General features: G+C 43.3%; 1 protein-coding gene across 1 annotated transcript in view; it reads right to left on the minus strand.

Moving 5' to 3' along the window:
- VANGL2 (VANGL planar cell polarity protein 2) overlaps positions 1–19,740 on the minus strand; it is a 55,255-nt gene that overhangs the window by 7,941 nt on the left and 27,574 nt on the right. The window contains exons 2-7 of the mRNA XM_033925055.1: positions 18,088–18,296; positions 15,391–15,669; positions 13,062–13,182; positions 10,264–10,871; positions 8,440–8,576; positions 2,145–2,280 (exon numbers count right to left, since the gene is read on the minus strand). Of these exons, the coding sequence (XP_033780946.1) occupies positions 2,145–2,280; positions 8,440–8,576; positions 10,264–10,871; positions 13,062–13,182; positions 15,391–15,461 (1,073 nt within the window). The 5' untranslated portion in view covers positions 15,462–15,669; positions 18,088–18,296. The remainder of the gene's footprint in view (positions 1–2,144; positions 2,281–8,439; positions 8,577–10,263; positions 10,872–13,061; positions 13,183–15,390; positions 15,670–18,087; positions 18,297–19,740) is intronic.

Here is a 19,740-nt window from a genome sequence, read left to right on the forward strand (position 1 = left end):
ATAAAACAACACCAGGTTAGAAAGATATGACGGTTGTAACTCAAACAATGCTCTATGTGCTAACATCAAAATTTTAAATTTGATTCTAAATTCCACTGGTAACCAGTGGAATTTCAAATACAAAGCAGTTACATGAGCACAGCCTAAGAAGCAAATCGCAGCATTTTGTACGGATTGTAAGCGTTTTACATAACAACATAACTTTGTTCTTTTATACCGCTACAATCAGACGATTTCTGGGCGGTTTACATTGAAGAGAGCTGGACAATCAGCAAAGTACAAAATACAAATAGCAAAAGTACAACATATTTCTTAAGAATAATCAGAGTAGAATTATTGTTATTAATATAACTTCTATTTAGGAAATGAATTTATCAAACAGTACAGTCTTAATTTCTTTCGGAAATGCGCCGTAAGACAGCCTGGCTCCACTGATGTAATTGCCTAACCAGGACTGCTGCTTACTTGCTTGAAACGAAAAAGTCCTATGCAAAAAAGACCTGTATCTACAACCAGTAATTTTTGGATAGGCAAATAAATTACGATTTCCGGTTATCCTCGTAGGGCTGTATAGCACGAAATGAGACAAAAGATACTTGCCCTGTTGTTGTTCCTGCATAATAGATAATAGCCAGATCTCAGGGACAGAATGATTACCATGAGACCACATAAATAATAAGAACACAAGCATAGCCATACTGGGTGAGCCCAGCACTCTTGTTTCCACAGTGAGCGATCCAGGTCACAAGTGCCTGGCAAAAATCCAGATAGTAGCAACATTCTATGCTACGGGTCCCCTGGATTCTCAAATCAGTGCCGATTTTCTAGGCGTCGATAGGTGCCCATATGTCGCTTTCGAGGAATGGTGTGTAGGGTTGTATGGGTGGTTCTTGGCCCTGTTCTTCTGGTAGCGCTTGAGAATTATCAGAACACAGATTCCCGGATTGTATTGGGTTTGTAGGATTTGCGGGTGCTGGGATATTCCCCCCCCATTCCGAAGTCGCTGGTGGAAGGGGAGGGAGAGATGGGGGAGGATTTGGGGACTGTTTGGTGATGTACTTGTTGTACTTATGTTTTGTTTTTCATATACCTTCAATAAAATTGTTTTAACATTAAAAACACCGTCCAAACGGCATTTCTAACTGAGATTTGAGGCGCATACCATTGCCTAGAAAATCAGCACCAGAATCGAGCCTATGTAAGCGCTTTAGGCTGCCAATGCCAAAGACAGGGTGGTCAATGCCAGAAGTGGCGTTAGACAGCCTAAAGAGCAATTCACGCAAAGACAGGTGCCGGAAATGAAGGCTTGGGAAACCCTGGCCTACATTTCCGGTGCCTATCTTTCGCATTGATGCGATTCCGAACCCGGCACCGATGTGGCCACTTTTAAGGCAGCCACCGATATCTGCGCCGGTTCAAGAATCTGGCCTAAAATTAATAATACATTGACTGATTTCCATAGGACAGCACAACTTAGGAGAATGGCGTTTTTGGTCCTTAGACCTCAGTTAGTCGGCCCTAGGACGGACCTTTTCCTACAATATTCATGTAAATGTACTGTTAAGTTTGGGGTAAAACCTATGTTTCTTCAAATGAATTGATCCACAAATTTTGTTGAAACCAGGTCTCAGTTGGCCCCCATTGCCATCTCATCTCCTAGTAGATAAGACACGTGCTAATTGAAGTGAAAAGCCTCTCTAACCCCTATTTTAACTCCCTATGTAATCTCAAATGACCTGGCAACTGCTCCCACAATCGCGGACCTGCAACTGAAATTGCTACTGTCTGTGTCCTTTTATAATGAGTCTCCACAACTGACTCAATCGACAATTGCATCGCTGTTGGCAGGTACGTCCTCGGCATTTTACACTTATCTAGGTTATCCATGTCATGTTAGCAGGAAGCCAAGTGGTTTCAGTGCACCAGAAAGCACATGGCAAGCTGGTGCTACCGGTAAACAGACTTTTCAAAACATCTAGCAGCTGCATACCATTTTAATAAGTATTGGTGTGTGTGATTTTTTTTTTCCCAGTCGCATTCAGCTGCCCCCCAGCATCTTGGCACCATGCAGCGGACAAAGCCTGTATGCTCTGGTTAATATTAAGCCCCCTGCCCCTCCTTTAAATAGCCCCACCCAGACATACCTAGCCTTGCGCTTCCGGATCCGCCTCTCATGCTCCGCTTCCTCATAGTAATACTCGTTGTGGCTGTTGTCTCTCCGGCGAGCAGCTGCAGCAATGACAGCCCGGGACTGTCCGGTGGAATTATTGGTTGAGTTTTCTGTGAGAAGAGCACAGAGTTGGGGTAAGAAGTCCTGGGTGTTAAAGGAAGCCTCATCTCCCCTGTCTCCACTGTGCACCATTCCTAACTAGATAATTACCCAACATGTTGCTCCTTAAGTTCTTGACAATTCTTGTAACCTCCTGACAACTCTTGTGTAATCCGCCTTGAACCGCAAGATAATGGCGGAATAGAAATCACTAATGTAATGTAATGTAATAATTGAAGGGTGGGAGGGGGAGATAAGACCCTCAGCCACTAAGCAGCTCTTGTGCCCTGCTACTACTTAAGGCTGAAGCAAGGCATGGATTTCAATGTGACTAGAAATGTACACAGGAGAGGGGTCAGTTCCCAGTGTCCGTAGGCGTCAGCTCTAGGGGTGCTTAGCATCCCCAATATTGAGTAACTTACTGCACTGTGTCCAGGTAGGCGTATTTGTGTTAAGTTCAGCACCCCAGTCATTTTGAAAAATTAGCTCCTAAGCCAGTGTCATGGAAAATCCACGCTCTGTCCCACCCACTCCATGGTTCAGAGATTGCCACCATCACAGATGAAAGAGCAGCCTGCTCTGCTCTCTTCCCCTCACTGCCAACGCTTCTTACAAGAAGGTTCAAGGAGCCCTTAAGACCAATGTCTCAAACTTTTATAGCTCTGGCACACTAAACAGAGCAAATGCTTTTCGCAGCACATTCAAATTGGATTATAAAATTGCAAATAAATTTGAGAGTTATTTATTTAAAGTTCTTTAAACTATGTATGGGTAAAGCGGTGAAACTAAAGTAGATAGAATAGAATCGCTAATCATTGCAATGGATGAGCTTGATTTTGAGTGCAAATTAACTTAAAACACAGCTCGATAGTCAACAAGCAAATATGCATTTCATCATCCAACATCTGTACTTGTTCTGTTTCTTTCAATTTAATTTCTATCAGAGCTGAAAATCCAAATTGCAAAGATAAGAAGATCCAAATGGTAACAAAGATTCAATTGCTTTATTGCTCAAGTTAGGATAACTGCTGATTAAAAAATAATAAAAATAAAATTACATGCTGTTATTTTTCAAGGACCAACCACGTCAAAGAATGATGCTTGTTTGGGTGGTTGTATCCTTATGCACACAGACACTCATAACATTGACAGACTCTTGCATATGTGACGTATATGTCTTCTATTCTAGGGTATACTTATGAAGAGAATTTTTAAAAGAATGTAAAATTCTGGAATCTCTTGTAGTACCTAGTTTGAGAGACAGTGCTGTAGTCTCTTTGGAACATATCAGAGAACCAGTGCATTTCATTTTGGCTATCTTAGAAACCCTGAGAAGTCCTGGTCTTGCAATTTCCACAGTCAGAGGACATGTAATGTTTCTAATTTCATAATCATTTTAACTCTTTCTGTGTTCTAATGAGACCTCTGAGGAGAAATTTCAATAAATGCATGCTGCAGGATGGGGTGCCAACCCAAATCAGTGTGCAAGTGGCACCCTCTAGTGGAGAGTGAAGGGATGAAAAACTCCAGTCCTTAGGTGTTGTAAATATAATACTACTTATCATTTCTATAGCAAGAGATATATCTGCATGTTCCTAATCTCTCCTGTATATTCATTTTGGATATTCCACAACCCAGAGCTTTTTATGTTGCTGGTGAACTGGAGGTGGCCAACCCCGACCTATGGGAATCCGTGTGTGAAGCACTCACTGATCCAAAGCCTTTCAAACGGTAGGAGCCAAACTCAAGAGGTTTAACAAAGTGAAAACTGCAAAGACCAGAGTGTTTAAGCTCACAAAATTATCTGGGAAAATCACCCCCCACCATCTTAAGGTTCTGCTCCGTGCTCCTAGAAATGTGTCCATATTATGCAGCAATTTAGCTATTCAGATGGACTCTCCCCCTCTCTTAACCTCCCCCAGGAATCATCTCTTGCAAAATCCTTTGCCAGATTCTCATATTACTTGACATAAGAAATTCTCAGAGTCCTGGCCATTGACAGGGGAAGAATGGAAGAGCCCGGAGTAGCAGCTACAGAGCAAACCATACATCCCAAAAGATGGTCGATCCAAAACCACTTGTGAATTTGTTCATAAAGGAAGAAGCTTGCTCCTTATGCCAGGCACAACCTGCTATGTGAAAACCCCCCAACATATGCTGCAATTTATGGCCCATAACACTAGAGGGCGACAGAACACAGGTCTTTGTTTCCACAGATCACTGTAGGTAGTTTCCAAGGTGCCAATTATACCCACTTTTACCAGCTAATGCTGACTTTATTCCTAGTGTATCTGTGGACATGTCATCTTGGCTTTTATCTCCAAAAACAGTGAACTACAAATGCTGGGATGCAACAAGGAAAAAGGCACCACACAAAACTGGCTGGAAGTCTCTACTTTTATACCAGCTCCACAGGAGTGCAGCTGCCCACCCGTAAACCCTCTGCAATATGCAGTTATACACTTAAGGGGCCCAACACTGGTCCTCAAGGGCCATGAGCAGGTCTGGCTTTCAGGATATCACAAAAAATAGGTGTGTAAATGGAGGAGTAGCCTAATGGTTAGAGCAGTGAATTGAGAACAAGAAAAGTCAAGAATCAAATCTCACTACAGCTCCTTGCGACCTTAGGCAAGCTACTTAACCCTCCATTTCTTCAGGTACGAACACAGTGATGTGAAACGTTTTTACCCCCTCCTGATTTCCCCTATTATTGCATGGTTTCTGATCTTTAAACAGAATGTAATATTAGACAAAAAGAATCAAAGCAAATATTTTTAAATTACTTATTACATATTTATTTAGGGAAACAAAGTTATCCAACACCCATAATCACCCATGTGAAAAGTAGCTGCCCCCTGAACTTAATAACGGGTTGCACCACCTTTAGCAGCAATAATTACACCCAAACGCTTCCTATAATTTGATATCAGTCTTTCACGTTGTTTGTTGTTGAGGAATCTTAAACCACTCTCCATTGCAGAACTGCTTGAATTCAGACACATTGGTAGGTTTCTCTGCATAAAACTGCTCACTTCAAGTCCTGACCATTGCATCTCTATCAGGTTCAAGTCAGAATTTTGACTAGGCCAGTCCTAAATGTTAATTTTGCTTCTCGGCCAATTAGATGGAGACTTTCTTCTCTATTTTGGATCATTGTCTTGCTTCGCTTCAGCGCACGAACAGATGACTGAACATTTTTCTTAAAACTTTTCTAGTACAGTATAGAATTCATCGTTTCTTCAATAATTGCAAATTTTTCAGGTCTTGAGGCAACAAAGCATCCCACTAACACCATGTTTGACTGTTAGTATGATGTTCTCACTGTGGAAAGCTGTATTTGTTTTATGCCAGATGCAATGTGACTTGCGTTATCCAAAGAGTTCCACTTTTGAATCAGATATCTGTCCACAGAACATTATCCTAAAAGGCTTGGAGATAATCAAGTTGTGTATTTGCAAATGCAAGATGAGCATTGATGTTACTTTTGGATACCTGGGTTTCTGCCTTGTTACTCTCCCATGAATCCCATGTTTGCCCAGTCTCTTTCTTACTGTAGTGTCACGAACACCAGTGTTAGCTAAAGAGATCTGTAGATATTTGAATTTTCTACTGGGATGTCTTGTAACTTCCCCAATGAGTTGTCGTTGTGTCCTTGGAGTAATTTTGGCAGTCTGGCCACTCCTGAGATGGATTTCCCACTATTCTAAGTTCTACATTTGGAGATAAAGACCATTACTGTGGGTTGGTGGAGTCCCAGTAAACTAGAAATTACTTTGTAACCCTTTCCGGACTGATCGTAGTTCAACAACTTTTTTTATCATCTCTTCTGGAATTTTGTTGATCGTGACATAGTATTCTTGCAGAAACGTTGTGGTGACTACTTTACACTCATGGTAAGATTCAATATATAGTAAGGTTTAGATTCAATAGGACTGGTTGCAATCAAGCCTGGCTATGTTCAATCAGCTGAATATAATTATCAATTAAATGGGGTAAATTGGTTGATTAAGTAAGAGTGACTGCCAGAAGAACTAATAAATTGATTCTGGAAGAGATCAAACCGGCTGTATCACTCGAAGCCCATATGATGAAGTTATGACTGTCTTATTTTGGTCACACAATCAAAAGAGAGAGATCACTGGAGATGTTTTGGAAGATCGAAGGAACCAGGCAAAGAGGGTGACCTGCAATCAGATGGCTGGACATGTTGAAAACAACCATGGGGGATGATGCTGGAGGACCTTTCTGGACTAGCACAAAACTGATCTCTTTTTAGATCCACAATTCTCTAGGACTCAAGCAGGAGTCGATGGCATCTAACAACAACAACTAAGACGGAGCTAATTTTTCACATGGGTGATATAGGTGCTGGATAAGTTTCTTTCTTAAATAAAACATAAAAATTGTGTTATGTTTACTCAGGTTCCCTTTGGCTAATATTACATTTATTTATTTAAAATGTATATATTGCCTATAATCTAAGTGGTTTCCAATAATAAATGTTCATAACCTAAATCCATGACACCAAAACCCTTTTCCCGGGTGGCGACTTCTCATAAGGAACCCGGCATCAAAAATTCTTTTGGGCAAATGGGTCACACAGCATTTGCTTCAGGCAGATTTTGATCTGCACAAAGAATTGACAATCTCATGACTGGATGTCTGAAATTTCAACATTTTGAGATTCCCTATTAAGGAAACTGGAGGAGGACATCATGTTTGGGAAGATCGAAGGAACTAGGCAAAGAAGGTGATCTACAACTAGTTGGTTGGACATGTTGACAACTACTAATGGGGATGACGCTGGAGGACCTCATCGAACTAGCACTTGACTGACTTCTTTTTAGATCTGTAACTCATCAAGTCGCTAGGACTCAAACCCAAGTCGATAGCACCTAACACGAAAGAAAAAAACATGACTCAGATTCTCTAACCAGTGCTGATTTTTTAGGTGACAGTAGGCATCCAAGCTTGGTAAAAATGCTGTTTAAATGTTGTTTTTAAATGAGGTTCAAGGTGCCTACTGGCACCTAAAATATAGGTGCCAAAATGGTGCCTCCATAGGCGCTTTAAGCCACCTAATGCCATTGTGGGTGTGGCTAACGCCAGAAGTGACGTTAAGTAGCCTAAAGCGCCTACGGAGGTGCAATTCACATCGAAGGTAGGTGCCGGAAATGTAGGCCTGGAAAACCCTGGCCTATATTTTGGACGCCTGCGTTCACTGGAGGCGCGATTCTGTACCCATTGCCTTCACATGATTGACACGTGATCGGCGGTCGCCCTCAACAGCGCTGTTTACAGAATCTGGGCCCATATGCCCTGAAGCAGGCGCAAGCCAAAACATGGCTGCATTGGGTAGATGACTTTTATACCAGCAAATGAACTGTATGTTATTAAAGACTTTTGATCATACTGCTTTGTTTTCTTGATTTTTTCCTAACTCTATTTTCTGACTTGGTTTTTTGCTTCTCTTTGACATATTTGCAAATATCCCTTCTCTGTATTTATTATGGATAGATTCTGTACAAACGTAAGGAAGTTCTTCTTCACCCAGAGAGTAGTAGAAAAGTCTGTCACAGGGGAAAACACCCTCCAGGGATTCAAGGCAAAGTTAGACAAGTTCCTGCTGAACAAGGATGTACGCTGATAGGGCTAGTCTCAGTTAGGGCGCTGGTCTTTGACTAGAGGGCTGCTGCATGAGCGGACTGCTGGACATGATGGACCACTGGTCTGACCCAGCAGCGGCAATTCTTATGTTCTTATATCCTGAAAACTGTTCATGGCACTTGAGGACTGGAATTGTCTCCTTCTCTCATAGAAACATAATGGCAGATAAAGGCTAAATGGCCCATCCGGTCTGTCCATCCACAGCATCCACTATCTCCTCCTCTCCCTATTGGCTAAGGTTCTTTACATCTGCATTGTGATGTCATAGAGCTTTATAGTTATAGAAACATGATGGCAGATGGCCAATGACCCATATAGTCTGCCCATCTGCATTATCTCTTTCTCTCTCTGAGAGATCCTACGTGTATCCCCCTCCCCCATTTTAGGCCTAAAAGAGTCACTTTTGTGTGTGCATCAACAGACAAGCAGGAAGCAACATGCGCAGACAAACATTAATCCCGACAGACAAAGCCCCCTCCCCAGACAGAGAAGCAGGACCTCACCCTCTCCGAGGGAATACACCTTGAAACCGGAAACTTTCTTGGCCAGGATGGACTTGGGCAGGTTCAGAAGAGCAGGGTTGTAGACGGGAAAATCATGGTAATAGTTCTCCAGGATCCACACTGCCACTCGCTGGATACTGTGCGGGTTTGAGGTGGTGGGGGAAGGAGGGGGGGAACAGAAATGGAGGAAGGGAAGATTTTAAAAAAAAAGGGGTCACAGGTCAACACAACATCATCTGAAGGGAGACAGGAGGAAAACACGTAAAGGAGAGCAGAGGTGAAGGAGAGGAGCTGCATGAAAACAAAGCTGCATGAAATGGTGGCTTTTCACAAGATTTCTACATTACGGGGGGAGGGGGGAATGTGTAAAATCTCAGGGTAGCAGCTGAAGAATTTAAAATCCTCCCTGCCAAACCCAGAGGGTCTGCCACATCCACCCCTTTTTACCCCAAATTCATACCTCCCAGATAGCTAGATCGATATTTTCAGCTCATTCCCACGTCCCTGTTTCCTAATTGCTGTACACCATCTTGGGTGAATCTCTTCATAAAGGCAGTTAAATCTCAACAAATAAAAATAATCTCTTGCTGATGGGGTTCATAAACCTTTTTTCACCATGTTGCACAATGGCTGCCCAAGTGGATGATTCAAACTTCTGCTGAAACTACTCGACGCGAGGGTCTGCTTTTCACTCCCTCCCATTGCACGCCGGATCGTAAATTTAACAAATCACACGCAGTTCACGTGCAGAACCCAGTGACCCCAGATAGCTATACTTGGTGACATTTCCAAAGTCTTGGGGCAGCTGTTTAAACATCTCCAGGTATGTAACAAGCTTTATACTGACACTTGGCCCATGTACTTTTGAAAGATTAAAGAGCAGAACTGATCGATAATTTTGCCTCCCAGAGAACTAAAACGCAGAACCTGAAAAGGCAGGCCCCCACTGTGTTATTCCACTATAAAGAATATTACCAAAACTTAACTTTTGCATCGCTCTACTTGGGCAGGGCTGTCTTTCCCAGCAGCCTTGTGAAGCACAAAATGAAACATAGAAACATAGAAAGATGACGGCAGAAAAGGGCTATAGCCCACCAAGTCTGCCCACTCTACTGACCCACCATTACGACACCACACTCGGAGCTACAGTGATGTTACTAGGGGTGTCAATATCAGGGTGAGCCAAAGGGCATCCAACACCCTAGGTGAATCTTCAGCTGCAGGGCCTCTATCAAGGGGTGTCTCAAAGCCCTTTCCTCCCACTATTTCCTTCATTTCCCCTTCCCTATTGCCCCCACCCCCAAAGCATCCAACATTTTTCTTCCCATCCACCAAGGTGTTCTACCTTCCAGGGAGGCACCAGCATGGTAATTAGCCTATGTACAAATAACTCATCACAGCTGGTACAGGACCTTAAGCATCTGCAAATGCTCAAGGCCTACTGGACCCCCTACCCCTCCGAAACAGGAAAGTCAGAGGGCACAGGACTCGGCAGGCCTTCAGCATTCACAGATGCCCATACCAGCTGTGATAAGTTTTTTGTAGACTTGCTGACTGCCACCCTAGTGGTCAGGCCAAATCTGGCCCATATCAGAAATCTGTTCCCACTATCGCCATTATTGGCCTTAAAGAAATACGGTTTCCTATTACATCTATTCCAGTTTTACTCCAAGTTTCATTAAGCACGCCCAAGGTCGTTGCTGGAAAAGGATCACGGAGCTAAGAGGAAAATCTGGAATGGATCCAAATGCTGCAGCGATAGCGTAGAAAAAGATCAACAGCGATCGCTTTTAAGGCCTAGGAATTCAGATGCGCCTTACGTACCTGAGATGCCCAACATTGTAGAAGTGACTCGCCCCATCTGTGGAGCGCACGACCTTGACGGTGAACTGTGGCTGTAGCTGGCGCAGTTCCAGCAGCACCACAGCCAAATAATGAACAAAGAGCAAGGCATCCACCAGCGAGACCGCATACTGCACAATTCCCTGGTAGTTGCGGTCCCGCGAATCGAGGATACGCACGCCGTAGAAAAGCCAATAGGACACCACCAGCAGGAAGACCAGCACCATCAGGAGGGCCCGGAAGACAAAAACTCGTGGGAAGAAGGCTTTGGGACGGCGGAAGAAGAGCGCCCAGCTGCCAATCAGGAGGATAAGAAGCTTGAAGGCCACCGAGATGAAGAGCCCCTCACAGGCTGTCCCACAGGGTTCTAGCTCGTCCCGCCACAGCAACTGGGGTAGCAGCATGAAGGCAATGGGCGTCAGGAAAGACAGCAGGGCCAGGGCGCCACCCAGAGATACGCCCAGGTGGCGTGAGCAGTCCAGGCTGGCGCTGTCCTCCATGTCCTTGGTGATGCGGGTGATGTCATCGTGAGAGATGCTGTGCTCTGAGGTGCCCGTCACTACTGTGGTGGTTTCTCCCCAATTGTCATCCTGGAAATTGGGGGTGGGGTGGGGGGCAGGGAGAAAGGCATAGGTAATGGTTTGAAAATTTGAACAAACAAAAGTAAATGAATTAGGCACAGCTCAAAGCATTTGACTGATACATCCTTATAACAATGCCAAGTCTGTAGAATACACTTAATGGGCATACCCCATTTTGAAACAATTAAAAATTAAAAGTCTACTGAAAATTCAAATTAGGCCAGTCTAGCTAAAGTTCAGATCCCCCAGGGCTGAGATGGGGTGATGGTAAAAGGGGAAGGGAATTTGGCATCATTTTACCAAGGAATGTGGGAGTGTGTGGTGCAGTGGTTAGAGCTATAGTCTCAGCACCCTGAGGTTGTGGATTCAAATCCCACACTGCTCCTTGTGACCCTGGGCAAGTCACTTAATCCCCCCATTTCCCCACCAGGACAGTGGGGAATAATGCTTGAGTACCTGAATAAATTTGTAATCTGCAAAAAATTGTAGGATATGTGGAATATAATTTTTTATTTTTTTTTTAAAGGAAAGTATAAAAATAACCTAGACCAACTTCAAGGTGGATTTCCTGATTTATGAGAAACGCATACCAAATTATACTTGCAGCCAACCTTGTTTTTCTAGAGAACGTCCAATTTTCCGGGTCAAGCAGTAAACGTCAGTTTGTTTTTGAAGACTACTGAACGATGTTCTAATGACCTCCTTAACTTCTAGCCATCTTAGTTTTCAAACTCTTTTAACAAAATGCACTCTTTTCTAAATGCGATACCTGTGAGTCTTTGTAATGGTACCTTGGGAGTCTGTCAGTCTCGCGTCGCTATCATCTGTGGATAAATCTTATACTGACCAGAATCAATTTGGCTACACTCAGAGAGCATCGGACCAGAGATATTTTGAACATAGTGAAGCCTGGAATAGCATTATTAAGAGGTTTCCTTACATTTTATGATTATGTCTACCCAGAAGCCTCTTGGCTTCCATCACTTTCGTTTGATATTAACCAAACAAAAAATGGCTGCCACACACCTCAGCACAAAATTATTGGGAATTTTTCAGTTTTAAAATACCTTTTGGACACAGAATGCCATTGCACTGGGAGTGTGTTTACTCCAAGATAAAATAGTACTTGAAAGCACAATAGATAAAGGTAAATTACTTAAGCCCTCTTTTATGAAACTGGAATTAGGTAAATCAGTGAAATTACCGACGGCCAATAAGACCATAGACAGGACAGCGGCAGATTAAACACCTCCTCAACAAGCCAGGAATACGGGAACAGGTCCAACTCCACAACTCACCAGCTGGCAGCCAATCCAAAGGACCCTCTCCACGACAGAGTTCATTTACATATCTAATGGCCGCACACATTAACAACCAGAGGCAGCTGTAGCAATGATTCATTTCTGGCAGTGATGGAGAAGCATTATAAATGGATCCCGCAAACAATACCGTCAGCCCCCCCCCCCCCACACACACACACACTAGCTAATTACCCCCTTAGACTCCCCCAGGAAAACAGATCGTCAGCCACACGGACACATGGTGACCTTGTCATACGATGTAGCTTAATATCAGTCTTTCTGGGGGGGATTACAGGATGCAAAATTCTCCTACGCTAGCAACTTCCTCTCAGTGTGAATGCAATGGTCTCCTCTGCCAGCTGTTACAAAGCATCAAACATACTCCAGGGTTATATTTTCTGCTAAGTTGGAACTCCTCCCCTGTCATTTTAACTTTCAGCTATGGCTTCAAATTTGCTTTGTTTTCATCTGTTCTTTCAACTTTGGATTTTATATTTACAACATTTTACATCAACTTCCATTTCAGGACACGATGCACTAAACTTCATAAGAATCGGCCAAGATATGACAAAAAGTATGTGTGTGTGTGTGTGCAAAGTTCAAAGAACAGATGAAAGCAAAGCAAATTAGAAGCCATACCTGAAAAATATACATATATATATTTATTAATCACCTATTCCAAATTCAAGGTCAAGGTGAGTTACATTCCCCTCTCCCCAATTCCTGAATCTGTTTATTGCATCTGCTTTTCTCCATTTACTGACTCCTCCTAAATCAAAATCGGAATCCATAATACCCCTCCCCCCAAAACAATCATAAGTACTATACCGCAGCACTATGTCAATGCAATAGATTGGGTTCTTTAAATAAATATTGCTTGCCCAAAATGTCCTCTCACCCTCTCTTCTCCCCTTGTTGATTCATTGTCCAGCAGGGGCTCCCCAGGTGTCTGGATAGTCACAGACTTGTCTCCACGGCTCCCATCCCTGCTTTTCGATCGGTGTCGGTCCCTCCGATCTCTGAAAGTGGAAGAAGAATCAAATTAATTTAAAAATAAATTCATTCCAAAACTCTAATGCCCTCTTTCAGCTTCTGTCCCGCTAAGCCAGTGGTTTTCAACCCAGTTCCATCATGTTTCAGGATATCCACAATGAATATGCATGAGATAGATTTACATGCCAAGGAGGCAGTGTATGCAAATCTATTTCCTGCATATTCATTGTGGATGTTCTGAAAGCCTGATGGGACTAGGTGTGCCTCCGGGACTGGATTGAGATGCACTGCATTAAGCAACTGAAATGCGCAGAGGCACTGATGGTACTAAAAACAAAGGAAAGATTAGGTTCTTACCTCGATAATCTTCTTTCCAGCATAATAATAATAACATTTCTTTATATCCTGCAATACCTTACAGTTCAGAGCGGTTTACCATCAAGAGAATCTGCACAACACAGTGAAAATACATTTATAAGCATATTCATAAATTACATCACTGAAAAGTCTTAAAATTTGACAAGTGGATTCCTTTCCCCAATCACGAGGACTGCAGACGGCATCATCTACATTTTTCAACTCCGCCTCCTTGTGTCCATGGGCAGTGTCTCAGTTTATACCAAAGCAATGGATAGTCCATAAAAAAAGGAGAAAAAACAAGGGCATGGGGAACTTCCCCACTAATTAAGTCTTTTCAGCTCTGCAACAAGAACAATTAATTAAACCAATGGACAGTTAACATTAACATCTGACAGGGCAGGTCATCAAGCCTACTGTACCCTTATAATGGAAAAAAGATTATCGAGGTAAAAACCTAATCTTTCCTTCCAGGTACTTTCTTCTTGTCTGCTGCTGACCTTCCCTAACGCTTAACAATTTTGTTGAAAACACTCTTGAGATAGAAGCCATCTCAGAAACTGGTCTAGAATCTAAGCGGGCTTCTGCCCAATGAAACAATCGGGTCCGGCACCCATTTGAACAGATCTTCACCTAGGCCTCCTTGTACTCCGAGAGCCTTGCACTTATTTGGTGATGCTCGGTGTCTGGCCTAGCGTCATTGGGACTTCTTCGTACCAGCTGCTGAGCGGGGATGCCTGCCTTCATCTGGAACCTCTGCCCCAGATACCCTCAAAACTTCATTTTTAGGACATAATAATAGCCTTACTGGGTCAGACCAGTATCCTGTCTTCACGGTGGGCAATCCAGGTCATAAGTACCTGGCAAAAATCCAGGTAGTAGCAAAATTCCATGCTACTGATCCAGGGCATGCAGTGTCTCAATAGCACTTTTCCTCCAGGAACTTGTCCAAACCTCCCCAGATTCAGACCTGAGTGTCAGAAACCCTCGATCCCATTAGCTCCTCAGGCATCTTCAAGGGGGAGGAGAAGAGACATAGCCAGCACCCAGTACAATCCACTTGGCAACATGGGGCCACTCAGCCTACACTCAAGAGCCTAATCAGGGATGATCCGGGCTCCCACGGGAACAGACCCCGAGCTGTCCAAAATGATAGTGCAGGCTGGTTAGACAGGTTCCCTAGAAGGATTGGTCCCCCCCCAAAGCTACATCCCTCTAAACACAGAGGCTGTATCTTATCCCAGGCAGAGCTGCTCCCAGGATCTCTGGGAACCTCTGAAGTACCTTAAGCCTCAAAGATGGGATGAAAACCTGAAAATAAGAAAGGAGATGTAGAGCAAAAGAAAAGACTCCTCATCTCGCTTGTAAAAGGAAAACCTGAGGAACTGAGCCACTGCTCAGCGACACAAGGAGGCAGAGATGAAAAATGGAAATGATGCCTTATGTATTCCTTGCATTTTGGGGAAAGGAGCCTACTTGTCAAGACTATTGTACCCTTTGCACTGGAAAACGTGATTATAAATGTAATAACAAAACTCCTGAAAATGCTAAGGCCTGGGTAAAGCTTGAACATTTTGGGGAGTTTTAAATCAGGTTTCGTTGTCATATTTTTTATTTTGTTTGTATGTATGCTTTTTTTTCCCTCCCCAATCTGTTCTACTCAATGTATTTTTTGATTTATGCATATTTGGCTGTACTCAACCCAGAGGTTACAAAGGACAGATTATAAATCCTTTTACATAAATAACTTGTATGATTCGTTACTGAGCGATGGTGTATTGTACCATGTCAAATCCAAAGCACTACCACAGGACTGCCACTATGGTTCAAAAAGAAGGGAATATGATCCTAGCAAACAGAAGATGCGAGAATCCCACCTGTGTTTACGGGAGCTCCGTGAATGCCCCGATTTGTAAGAATATCCGGAGTACTGAGACTCATTGTCCATGGTGTCCGAACGACGGGCCTTGCCGCGGTCCAAGTTCACCGACTTGGGTCTCCCGGTGCCAGGAACTGCGGCTAAGGCGGCAGCCGCCTCCTTCAGAGCGGGCTTCTTCAGGCCTAGGGGCACCTTCAGGAAGTCAACTTTGACCTTGAGGGACTCTATTTTGATCAGCTGGTTGGACACGTCTTAGGAGAAAATAAATGCACCAACTCTTTGGAATAGGGGGGGGGTAAAGAGAAAAGAAGAGAAATATCAGCAAAGGTTGCAAGAGCAATGCAACAGAAATTATACATCGATCTGAATCTACTACTTATTTCTATGTGCTACCAGATGTACATAGTGCTGTACATTAACACGCAAGGGACAGTCCCTGCTCTCTTTTTCATCAATGCCGTAGAGCAAATTGGGACTAATATGGATGTTTCCAAAAGTCTTGACGAATATATAAAAAGGCCTACCACAGGCTAACTTGAGTGTGTCTATCTTCAATATTAGCTGTTCCCATATAGAACAAAATAAGCTACTATCTTTTTCTAAAAAGTAGTAAGAGACAGGGATATCCTAATCATGGATGATCAGATCATAGGACCTCTTATAATTTGCATATGACTCCAAATTTTAATCATCTACGCCTGTCCCATCCTACCTGCCTCACCTATTTTGTGTAAAAAACTACATCTGCAGGTGTGTGCTTCATGAGCTGTATCATCGAAATATATTGTAGAAGACAGCTGTGCATGTTTTTTTGTCCCCAAAATATGCAAGTTTCATGGATAAAGAGGATGGCCTTGGAAGCGCAGAAATAAATGATTTTGGCATTTGGCCTTGGCGTGCGGATCCAAATGACTGCACACGCAGAGGGGTATAAATCTCTTAGGAGAAATGTAATCAAACGCCCTGGCAAAGCTTGTTGGGGTGGCAAGAAGAACAGTTTGTCTGGAATAGCTGGTCTCGCTGGCCTTAAACTTTCTTTTTTTCCCCCTTTTTATATTACTTTTTTTCTTTTTCACATGGGGTGAGGACATTTGGTTTACAGCTTTCTGGAGAAATCTGATCCCTCCTTCAGAACAAAGGCTCCTGAACAGGAAGAAGAAATAGGCTGCCTGTTCGTTTTTTCTCTCTCTCCCTTCTCTTGTCTCTCATGCTCCCTGTGTCCTCCTCCCCAACCTTTCAAATCCTTCTGAATGCAAGAGATGGGGTGCGGTGATGGAGAGAAAGCATATTCCTAGGCCCGACTCCCATCTCCTAGGCAACCACGGAGACTTTTGTTTCTATGGTGATAAATGGGTGAAAATCCAATATCTGGGACAAAAGCACTCCCCTCAACCCATTCCCTTCTCCCTCCGATAATGGGAGAAGACCAGAATGTGAGGTTTTTACTGTTGTATTTTAACATGGCCTGGATGCCCGTTGCCTTGGTAACCTGACATGGCATACCCCTTCTTTCCTTACCCACAATGCATTATGAAAGGACTTAGGAATAGCACAAGACACACAATTGAAGGGGCTATGACCGCAGATGTAGAGATAGTTTCCCAGGTGTTTATCTTTATTTTAACAAAAGAATAGCAGATAATTGAAACTTGGAGAGCAAAATCAAACTATGAGCTTTAAACGAGCTCATAATTGAAAAAAAAAAAATAATAATTTAATTGGGCGATAGGTGCCTACCACATGACACCTAACACCAAACTAGACAGGGTTAGTGGTGGCAACTGACTTAGACAACGCCAGGCGCAATTCTCTAAAGAACTCAAGTGCACAACAGAAGAGCGAGACTTGGGTGTGATTGTATGTGATGATCTTAAGGTAGCCAAACAGGTTGAAAAGGTAACGGCAAAAGCTAGAAGGATTAATACTGAAACATGGGATCGTTTAAATCACGTTATGGTATGCCATATTTTCTCTGTTACGGCACCTACACTTTGGAATTCGGCTCCGAGCCGTTGAGAGATTACGTCCCTTGACAAATTGAAAGCCAGTTTAGATGCGTTGGATCTATGATCATCCTTTTAAGGACGCATTAAAGAAGTTTTTAAGCTTTCATTAGCCTTGTCTTCCCCTTCCCGATCTTTCCTATCCAAACGTTGTAGTTCTGCCCCGTTACCTTTCATACCAGCAAGTCATCGTCTGTCTTCTTGTTGCTGCATTGTAAATTGTTTTAGTGTCTTTTACTTTTTATATTACTTTGTAAAACTGCTTTGATATTTGATAAGGTGGTATATCAAATTTTTAAGAAACCTGAAAATGTGTCCCCCAACCCCACCCTAAAGCTCCAAATGAAGCTGTAAGAGCATAAGAATTGCCGCTGTTGGGTCAGACCAGTGGTCCATCGCTCTTGCAGCGGCCCTTAGGCCAAAGACCAGTGTTCTAACTGAGACTAGCCCTACCTGCATATGTTCTGGTTCAGCAGGAACTTGTCTAACTTTGTCTTAGGAAGCAGGGAGGGCATCACCGAACAATTTAGGATTTAGATTAGCCAAGACCACTTCAACCACACTAAGCTCAGGCTCCCTAAGCCTGTCCTGGAGTCAGTCACATTTTCACCATATCTGCAATGAACAGGCAACTGATCTCCAGGACAGGTCTGGGAAACCCTGCCGAAAGTAGGTCATGGGGTGGAACTCACCAAGTCGGGCAGAGCAGCAGGAAGGGGGAGAGAGGTGTCGCAGAAGGCTGGTTCCTTGCACCTGATCAGTCTTTGAAACTGTTGCACATCCCAGTGTCCCTTGTAGAGCCCTCCCAGTGCCAAACTTGTTCCCCTCTCCGCGAAGCCTCCCAGGCTCAGCGTTGGTCAGTCTGTAGCCAGAGCCTGGGCACCAGAGTTTCAACAGAAAGCTTAAAAGACAAAGGAAAATAAAATTCAATCAATACAAAAATACACACACACTTTATTTTCTTGAAACTTGGCAAGCTTTAGAAGACCTGAATGCATTGCAGAATGGCAGACTGCTATCTGTTGCAAGGTGTAGAGAGAGATTCACACAAAGAAAACTTCTCATACATACTGCAAAAGTCTAAATACTATTGCAGCAGATAAAGAAAAAGGTGGGGGAAGGGGAAAGAGATTTTGCTTAATTTGTTTTTAAATCATCCTCCTGGTTTTCCATCCACTAACCAATCACATGGCTGCAAAGATAAAGAATCCCCAGCATCCCAGGCTTACTTCAACGTATCCCAAGATCCGGGTGATTAATTACATAGAATGATAAAGAAGAGAAGAACCCTCCATCTCTCAAAAGAACCTCCTTAGACGTAAAATTCCTTCCAGGCTCCCAGGCGGAGATGGGATCAGCTTCCCATCCATCAGCAGCTTTCAAACCACAAATACCCAGCAACACTAATGACTTTGTGCAGTCTCATTCGATTCTAAAAAGGAGACCCCCACCCTTACTTCTTTTTCTGAAGTCCACCAACATGAAAAAAAAAAAAGTCATCGGCCAATGAAGACATACAAGAAAGCGGCAGTTTCAAGTTTTGCAATCATTTATATCTCTCAAATTATAAACATCCATGCATTTTCATTAAAGCAGCGGCCACAGGATTTATCCATGAGAGAATTTTCCCCCATGCAAAAGGCAGTAAAATTTGTCAGTTCCTTGCCTTTAAAAAAGAAAGGAGGGGAGGGGGTTGCGAGGGCTCCATGGTGCGACCTCATCTGGAGTATTGCGTTCAATTCTGGTCTCCTTATCTCAAGAAAGATATAGCGGCACTAGAAAAGGTTCAAAGAAGAGCGACCAGGATGGTAAAGGGGATGGAACTCCTCTCGTATGAGGAAAGACTAAAAAGGTTAGGGCTCTTCAGCTTGGAAAAGAGACGGTTGAGGGGAGATAGGACTGAAGGCTACAAATCCTGAGGAGCAGAATGGGTATAAGTGGATCGATTTTTCACTCCATCAGAAATTACAAAGACGAGGGGACACTCGATGAAGTTACAGGGAAATACTTTTAAAACCAATAGGAGGAAATATTTTTTCACTCAGAGAATAGTTAAGCTCTGGAACGCATTGCCAGAGGTTTGTGGTAAGAGTGGACAGCGTGAAGTTCTGCTTTAAATTGGGTAAGACCGCTACAGAAACTTGTGAAATGTTGAAAGTGGCTTATGGGCAACATGTCAGGAGTCATGAAAGGTGTTTTGACGTGAATCGCGCCTAACACCATTTCCGGCATTAGCCATGCCTACAGCGATATTAGGCACCTCCAGAGGTGCAATTCATAGGCGCCTGGAAATATCTTTTAAAATAACTCTTAAATGGCATTTCCCTCTTAGGCGCCAGTAGGGC

This window comes from Geotrypetes seraphini, chromosome 16 (assembly GCF_902459505.1).
Source record: "Geotrypetes seraphini chromosome 16, aGeoSer1.1, whole genome shotgun sequence".
Taxonomy (NCBI): Eukaryota; Metazoa; Chordata; class Amphibia; order Gymnophiona; family Dermophiidae; genus Geotrypetes; species Geotrypetes seraphini.